Source organism: Podarcis erhardii (genome assembly GCF_964252035.2).
Source record: "Podarcis erhardii genome assembly, chromosome: 8".
In the NCBI taxonomy this organism is placed as follows: Eukaryota; Metazoa; Chordata; class Lepidosauria; order Squamata; family Lacertidae; genus Podarcis; species Podarcis erhardii.
This window is the reverse complement of record NC_138499.1, coordinates 36745125-36753787: the sequence shown is the minus strand read 5'-3', so window position 1 is coordinate 36753787 and position 8663 is coordinate 36745125. Positions and strand designations below refer to the sequence as shown.

The window sequence follows — 8663 nt, the reverse complement described above, 5'->3', positions numbered from 1 at the left end:
CTTAGAATGCATAGTTAATTCTTTAGATTTAATTAGTTTTGAGACAGCACTAGAGAGGGAATGCCTCCAACAAACAGACAAAGAACTCATACAGGTAAACCAATATGGGGCCAGAGGGTGGTTTATTACTTCTGACAGTGGTGCGGCAATCTTGGTGTGTAAATAGGGACCTCTGGAATCAAAAGTATATTATGTTGTCAGACTTTGACGAGTGTACCTGATTCAGCCACCCAGACAATTAACAAAAGACCACATACTTTGAGACAGGGAAATGTTGAGACTTCATTGTCAGGTCCTACAGGTGGAAAAAAAATTCTCCCATTGCCATTGTGCTGGAATGCGAAATCAAGAAACCAGGAGGTGGCAGCCAGAATGAAGATTGGCTGGGAGAGCAGTGGTAAGGGCTGGGGCTTCAGATTCAAATTGTCCTGCTCCTCACAAATCAGCACGCGAGATCAAGGACAGCAGGTGGCAAGTTCTTTGCTGTTCTAGCTGAAGCTCAAAGTGGTAGCACTGTGCAGCCAGCTAGACAGAGGCGACTGGAGTTGAACCTCCTCAGCCCAATCCTGACTAAGTCCTCTGCAAGCTGAAAACCTCCCATTTCTGACAATAAATTGCTGTCTTCACTGAGCATAGAGTCTCTCTCTCCCCACACCCCTCCATCCTTATAGATCCCTATTAACAGTCCAGTCATGTCCATTGACCTTCAGAGCACAAAATATGCTCGTTCCAGTTCTGTGCATCATATGTCAGTTGGAAGGAGCAGCACGAAACAAGATCAAAGCAACAGGGATGGGAAGAGGATGTCTTGTCTTCTTATACCTTAGGATCTATTTCCAATATTCCTTAAGAAAGGAGGACAGGCAGAGTCTAATAAGACTTGCAAAATATACCTTACTGAAATTGTGAAGCAACCTTCTTCCTCTGCTCCTTTCATGATTGCAAATAAACAGAATTGGCCCACTGCACTTTTTTATAAATTTTCCTTTCTTGCGAAGCCGAAAGGAACCAAATCTCATAGCACACTGGCCAACACAAAATGTGAAACATGCCCAGGGCATTCTGGCATTGACTTTTGATTGGTCCCTGTGTGTAGCTACTTGGGCCAGACCATAGTCTCTCTTCCTTGGGCTAATAAAGTTCTCCACTTGCAAGAAGAACAAGCAACTTGTGGGTCAATCTCATATCCAGAGTCTTATTGTGGTTTCATTATGATATTTCAAACCTCTTATTTTATTTTATTTTTTGGAAAAGTGACATTTCCTATTAAATACTGACATTTAGAAGTACAAAATGGAACATTTATTTTGAAAAATGTGATAGTTTAGTAAACAAATGACATCATGCCTTTTCCCTTTGTTGCATTTATTTCTGAGAAAATGTTCCAGCCAGCAATATGTGCTAGCAGTGTACCCTTTCCCCTTGTCCTGTGAAGAAATAAGGAAAACTTGGCTGTGACTTAATTAAAGCCAGTGATAATGGGCACAACTGACTGAACAGTGTTGCTTTACCCAGCATCATTTAAATAAATAAATAGATAGATAGATAGATAGATAGATAGATAGATAGATAGATAAATAAATAGAGTCTGTGCTTGAACATCACAAAGACTGATACTCTTCACCACAAGTTGAGAAATCTATGTAATTTCTTCACATAATCACCCGTCCTTATAAACACATTGTTACACACTGAAACAACTAAACCCACATTGAACCTTTTCACTGAAAACCAACCATACAGTGGATGCTCGGGTTGTGAACGTGATCCGTGCAGGAAGCACGTTCGCAACTCGCAGTGTTTGCAACCCGCAGCAGCGCGTCTGTGCATGCGTGGGTCACGATTCGGTGCTTCTGCACATGCGCAAAGCACAATTTAGTGCTTCTGCACATGCGCAAGCGCTGGAACCCGGAAGTAACCCGTTCCGGTACTTCTGGGTTTGGCGCGGTGCACAACCTGAATCGCACAACCCGAAGCGTCTGTAACCCAAGGTATTGACTGTATTCTTTAATGTGGTTGCGGTCTGTATCAGAGAGGGAGTAAAATTGTTTAGGGGGAAGATGCAGAGACACAAGAAGCTGATTTATACCAAGTCTTGTATACCTGAAGGAGCGTCTTTGCCCCCATTGTTCAGCCCAGACACTGAGATCCAGCTCTGAGGGCCTTCTGGTGGTTCCTTCTCTGCAAGAAGTGAAGCTACAGGAAACCAGGCAGAGGGCCTTCTCGGTAGTCGCGCCCACCCTGCGGAACGCCCTCCCATCAGACGTCAAGGAAATAAACAACTATCTAACTTTTCTAAAAGTCATATGAAGGCAGCCCTGTATAGGGAAGCTTTTAATGGTTGGTTTTTACTATGCTTAATGAGTTTAACTTGTTGGAAGCCACCCAGAGCGGCTGGGGCAACCCAGTCAGATGGGTGCCATATAAATGACCACCACCATCATCTTAGTATTGTTGACATTACTGGCATTTCAGACTTGGGATGTTTCTCACCCTACCTGGAGACACTGGTGATTGAACTTGGGCCTGCTGGTGTACAAAGCAAATGCTCTTCCAGTGAGCTACAGCCCTTACAGGTAACATCTGTAGTTGGCCATATGTCACAACTCTGGACGGGATTCACTGGTTAGCAGAAGCCCTGTGCAAGGTTGAGTGGAAGACTGAGAATGGCTGAGCTATATTTACTAGATGCTGTGGTGCTCTTGAGGAAGACCACTTGCAGACCATTATGGGACTGTCTTAATGCCCAGGGAGAGGTGACACCTAACTGTAACACATAATCCCTATTAAATTTATTTCTAGTTTGCAGTCAGCTTCTACACATCCCTGGCTTATTTTCCTTATAGGGAAAGCCCAGACTCATCATTAGATTGAACAAACTATGTGCATGAAAACAAATTTGCTTGACAAATGGCCGCATTTCCGAGAAATATGCTGACATCAAAATGCTTGCATTTTGCATTGAGAATTTTATGTAAATGTATGCTTTCTCATTAAATGCCTAATTCTGGTGTGCTTCTTTCTGGCCGCGTGGCTGTAGACCTTGGAGAAATTCCAAGCTGTATGCACTTTATGTAATATGCCTTCCAAGGAATTAATATAATTAGTATAAATACTACTGAAATAAACATAATTTTTCTTCTCTAAGTTCTTGTTGGAGAAGGAAAGAGGCATATATCTGAATCAATATAGTGATACTGCATTATTTGAATTAATTGTGACTTCACACTGGCAGTTGCAAGACCCTGTTTAGGTGCACAGGAATCGACTAAGTTTCTGACTGCTGGATTGATTCTTGCTATCCCTGATACCTCTCTCAAGTTCTGCCATATTGAGTCAGATTGCCTGAATCTTTTAAGTGCTAACTTCTGCTCACTGCTACTTTGTTTTGCTGAGGTTTCTTGTGAAGTTTTTCTCTCCATATAAATATAAAACAGGTCTGTAGGGAAAAAAAATAAAGAAACACACACAAAAGAGATACATTTGTTTTTGTTGTGCTCAGTTACAGAAATTGAATGCTGAAAATATATTTATTTCAGAGTGACATATAATTATGTACTTCAAGTTTACTCTGTCTGTTTTAAATTACTTTATGCAAAACTCATTTCAGAGATTGGATAGAGAGTAAAAGTGAAATTATCTTATGTATACATCATTATACTCTACCTTCCACTCCTAATGATAATTTGTAGATGCTTTAGAAAACATTTATTCTAGGGAAAGCGGGGGCGGGGGGAGAGAGAAGTGTATAGCTGGCTATTTCTCATGTTGCAATCTCCCTTGAAGGAAAGAAAAGTAGCAAAATATAAAAATACAATCAAAATAGATACAAAGATGCAGTTGAATTGTACCTGACTTTTGTTTGTAGCTGGATAATGAGGAAAGGCACAAAATCTTCTCTGTGCATGCATGGTTGTAGAAGAGCTAATGGATTTTGAGGTTTTGGAGATGAGGGATTTACAGGTGATTGCTTCTTATGAAGTTGGGAAAGTTTGTAGTTTTCAAATTCAGTAATTAGTGCAGCAAACACAGATGATTTCCTGAGCTGGAAAGTTCCTGATACCTTTTGCATGTCTGCTTATTATGGCTGTCAAACTTTAGATCTGTATCTAAAGGACAGTATTGGATTTTGAGAGCCTATGGAAAGAACATATCATAGAATTATTAAGGTACACCTCTGCCAGTAATATCTGTATAAGTTGCAGTTTTATATGGCTTTTCTTCATGTCACTTTTATGGGGTAGGCTTCTGTGTCCACATGAAAAGAGTGTGGTGTGGAAAACAGTGTTATTTAGTCTATTTTATCCTGTGAACCGCCCCGAGACCTGCGGGTATAGGGCAGTATACAAATTTAATAAACAAAACAAAATATAAAATAAAATATTTGCACAGGGCAGGTGGACAGAGAACCATATTTATCAGCTCATTTAAGCATTCAGGTTATAGAAAGGGTTTTCTGTACCTGATCTTCCCCTACAAAAAAGCAGCCTTTCACCATCGCTATAACAGTGTGGCAGCTTAGCAGCATTTAATTTCCCTCCTCCCTTCCATTTTTTATCTTCTCCATCATTCCCTATTCTTCATACCATTTGTCCCTGTTGATGGCCTTAAATGCAATGCATAACATAAGTCAGTGCTTCTCAAACTCTCTGATGTGGTGGACTGGCAATTCCTTCCCCTGTCCCAGTGTGCCAGGGACTGGTACCATATTTGGTCCCTGAAGCATGCCACCCAACCTGGATTGGGTGGAGTCAGCAGAGACCAACAGATGATGGCTTGGTGGTCTGTGGAACACCACTTTGTTTTAACGGTGGCATAAATGAAGGCCAGTGTGCTTGAGGCTCATAATCTTGCAATCAAACTCTCACCACCAGCATAAGAAAAGCCCTGCTGGATCAGGCCAAAGATGCTCACGTAGCATCCTATTCCCACAGTGGTCAACCAGAGGCCTATGGGAAGCCCACAAGCAGGACATAAGCACAACAGTATTCTCTCAGCTTGTGGTTCCTAGGAAGTGAGATGCAGAGGCACACAGTCCCCAACTGCAGAGGTAGACCATAGCTATCTCAGTAGCCACTGATAGCCGTGTCTTCCATGAATTTGCCTAATCCTCTTTGAAAGCCATCCAAGTTGCTGGTCATCATTGCCTCTTGTGGGAGCCAGTTCTAGAGTTTAAATATGTGCTGTGTGAAGTAGTTCCTTTTGTCCTTTTGCCTGAATCTTTACTGGATGACCCTGAGCTCAATTATTATGAGCAGTGGAATAGGAATGGGGGTGCGGTGGGTGCTGGCCGCCCCAGGTGTCATCACTGAGGGGGTGACAAATTGGGAAAAATATGTGTTTTTAAAACAAATTTAAAAATTGGGCTCACAACACTTTTTTAAAAAAAACAACAACAACTCCCGCACCCCCCTTCCTATGCCACTGGAGCTAGGTGAGGCGGGGGGCACTGAGTGCCACACTGTGGGGCCTGCAGCGTGCCTGAGACACACATCTCTCCTGAGGGGGAGGCGGCGGGTGGACTTGCGTCTGCCCACCGCCTCAGCCGCTCTACAGCTGAGGGGGAGGCTGCGGAGAGGCCCCATGCCCTGCCTTTGCTCACCCCACCCACATGGGCAGCTCGCCTCGCCCCCTGGCTGCAGGAGACATGTGCCACACCGGGCACCCGAGCAGCTAGCTACGCCACTGATTATGGGAGAGAGATAAAAATGTCTCCCTATCCACTTTCTTCACACCACGCAGAAGTTCTATATTGTGTTCTAAAGCTACTAGAATATGGTGGGAAAGCTCCTGCTCACTTGAACGGATTGAGGTTCAGGCCCTCAGGACTGTGACTCAGGCAGGAGAGGTTGTCACCCCTCATCTTTTTATGTAGGCATTCGATTTGGCAGCAGTCCGATTCATTTTACCCTTGCCAAATTAAATTATTCATTGGGCTAAGCCCTTCTCCCCAGGGGTCTTTTCAAAACTGAACACGGGAACCTGTGATCGCCTTAATCCGTCTGGTGGTGACGGCACAAAGGCGTTGCCATGGAAAAATTCCCAACTTCCCATCTCACTCTCCTCCTCCCCCTAAATGGCTAAAGAGAAGGAGTTACGAATATGAGCACCAGCCCAGAGCATCCAGACGGGACCGACAACAGAATAATTAGTTCAGAGGAATGAAAGGACAGCAAAGGCAATTACTGAGAGAGAGGATTTTGCAGCACATATTTTATGCAATAGGAAACTCTAAAATTGATAGGGTTTCCAAGGGACCATAGCCCATCTAGACCATACCCAAGGTGAGACCATCCAAGCATTGAACTGCAGGCACACAACGTATCAGCCTCTGTATGGATTTAGCCACCTTATCTGGTTTACAGCACATCACACATAAAAACATGAGCAAACAGTTCCCAGAGGCATCTGCCCCAGAAGTTTATTTGAGTTTGGTGTATTAAATTAGTTGATTGCTTCTCACAACCAGCTGAAGTCCCAAAGTGATTTACAGGACGAGAAATAAAATTAAGGAAGGAAAATATATAACCAAGCATTTGTTAAAGTAGTAACAATGCAATAGGCACATAGGACAGCAGTGCTGTTGTTTTAATCATCTAAAAACATAAAAGTATCCATCACCACCCAACACAAGAGTGAACACCAAACAGCCACCATGTCATAGGATTGATTAGGAGGGGTGGGACTTACTTGGCCCACCCCAATATTTTATTCAAGTTGGGACCCCTGCTGAGCTGGCTTCCTAAAATCAACCTCCAGTTTACTACTATAAAGACTGCCACACTTTCCCTGCATTTGGGGGCTCATGTTAGGATGGATATTAGAAGTTGATCTAATAGTCCCTGGCTGAAGATGAATTCCTAGAAACACTTTCCTGGGAGAAAGCGCCATGGAAGTCAATGACCCTTACTTCCGAGTAGGCAGGCATAGGATTGCACTGCTGAGTGACGCAATTTATCTGTTTCTGAAACAAAACCACGCCGTCCTACGAAGTATAGGCTGGGCCGAGAGAATGATGAGGGCTACTTTTCACTTTTTCTTGCTCATTCACACTTTTTAAAATATTTTTTATTGCGTTCCGAATGCGTCGCTTTCCCGGAGCCCTCCGAATACTGTCCAAGACACCTTCCTTCCTTCCTTTCTTTTCTCCTCGCGGGTAAAGGGCGGGAGCGCCCCGCCCCTCACGCCCCGCCCCTTACTCTCCCTCCGAGCCAATCAGGCTCTCTTCTTCGCCACGCCGTTCAACTTTCCCGGGGAGAGCCGCGGTGGGCGCGAGCGCTGGCTGGCAGCCTGGGAGGAGCAGCGCGCCAATCACGCCGCTTGCCCGCGCACCTCGGTGGTCGCTTTAGCTCCTCGCGCCGCCTGCGGCTCCTGCCTTTTCCTTCCGAGACCCTAAACTGAAGAAGCCCCGTCTCAAGCGGACCGTCTGGTCGCCCCTCGCTCGACAAGAGCCCCCCTCGAGGAGGCGAGCGCCCCTCGCCATTCGCCAGCTGCCCGCCGAGGCGCCACAAACCCGCCCTCGGCTCCCCTCCCTCCCTGGGCACCTGCTGCCAGCCCTTCCCGCTTCTTCACCCGCGGAACCATTGACAATTCCCACTCGCCCCCCCCCCCCCGCCGCCGCCGCCTCAGTTCCGAAGTCCCATTCATAGGCTGGCTTTCCAGAGGCGCGCGCGCGTCGCCGGCCCCGGCAGCAGCCCCACGCCCACCTCCCCGCAGCCTTCGCCAGCGCCGGATGCTTCGCTCGGCGGCCAGGCTGCGCTCTTGAACGCCTTCGCCGGGGCTGAGGGGACGACCGCCGCCTCTTCCTCGCGTTCCTCCTCCTCCTCAGGCGCGAACAAAGGGATTTGGCCGGCGCACGAGGCGAGGGCGGCGAGGGGCTCCGTCCGGATGCGGTGAGCGAGGCCGGCCGGCCGGCGTCTCGCCCCCTCGCCTTCCACCATGGGCTGCTGCTCGGGGCGCTGCACGCTGATCTTCCTCTGCACGCTGCAGCTGGTGAGTAGCTAGCTGCCCTTTGGCGAAGGATCGCGGGGGCGAGCGGGACCCTCTCGCTCTCGGCGTCTCGCCTCCCTCTTCTCCCTTCCCACCCCCCCAGGTCTGGTATTGATTTCCCCCTTGAATCCCGCCCTGCAGCCCAGATGAGACGGATCCCCCCCGCAAGCTGCAGCTGGAGAGCTGCTCCGCCTCGCGCTCCGCCAGCAGCCTCAACTCTCCTGCAACTGACCCCGGGAGGCTGGCGAGCCCAGCCTCGCAGCCGCTGTCCCAGGTGTGTGTGTGGGGGGGGGGGGCAGCTCCCTTCCCAGCCCCTCCTCCTGCTGGCCTCGCTTGGGCCGGGGAGCTGGGAAGTCCGTCCGTCCGGCAGCGCGAGCCCTTTCCCAGAAGGTCAATTACAGCGCTTGGCGGACTCGCTTGATTCTCCCGGGCATGTCGGAGTTGGCTCGCAGGATCGCTCCCTGGAGCCACACGGCTCTTTAGCAGCTGCCACGGCCTCCCTCCGCCCTCGGCGAGAGATGTGAGGACCGAGGGCCTTTTCATGCCGCGTGGATCGTAAAGCTTTTCCTTCGCCTAGGGAATAACGATTTCTAGAAAAGCCACTGCGTGTTGCCCATAAGATCAAAAGCAAGGCCAGTTCTGGTGCTCATTGCGCTTAGAGTTAGACAGTGTGT

General features: G+C 47.5%; 1 protein-coding gene across 3 annotated transcripts in view; it reads left to right on the top strand.

Annotated features, from left to right (window-relative positions):
• Window positions 1–7900: 7900 nt before the first annotated feature.
• Window positions 7901–8663, top strand: part of NKAIN3 (sodium/potassium transporting ATPase interacting 3) — a 214273-nt gene continuing 213510 nt past the window's right edge. For all 3 annotated transcript variants that reach the window (XR_014159606.1, XM_081874835.1, XM_081874836.1), the window contains exon 1: window positions 7901–7992. Coding sequence is in view for 2 of the 3 variants with exons in the window: in XM_081874835.1 (XP_081730961.1) it covers window positions 7939–7992 (54 nt within the window). In the remaining variant the exon portion in view is untranslated. The remainder of the gene's footprint in view (window positions 7993–8663) is intronic.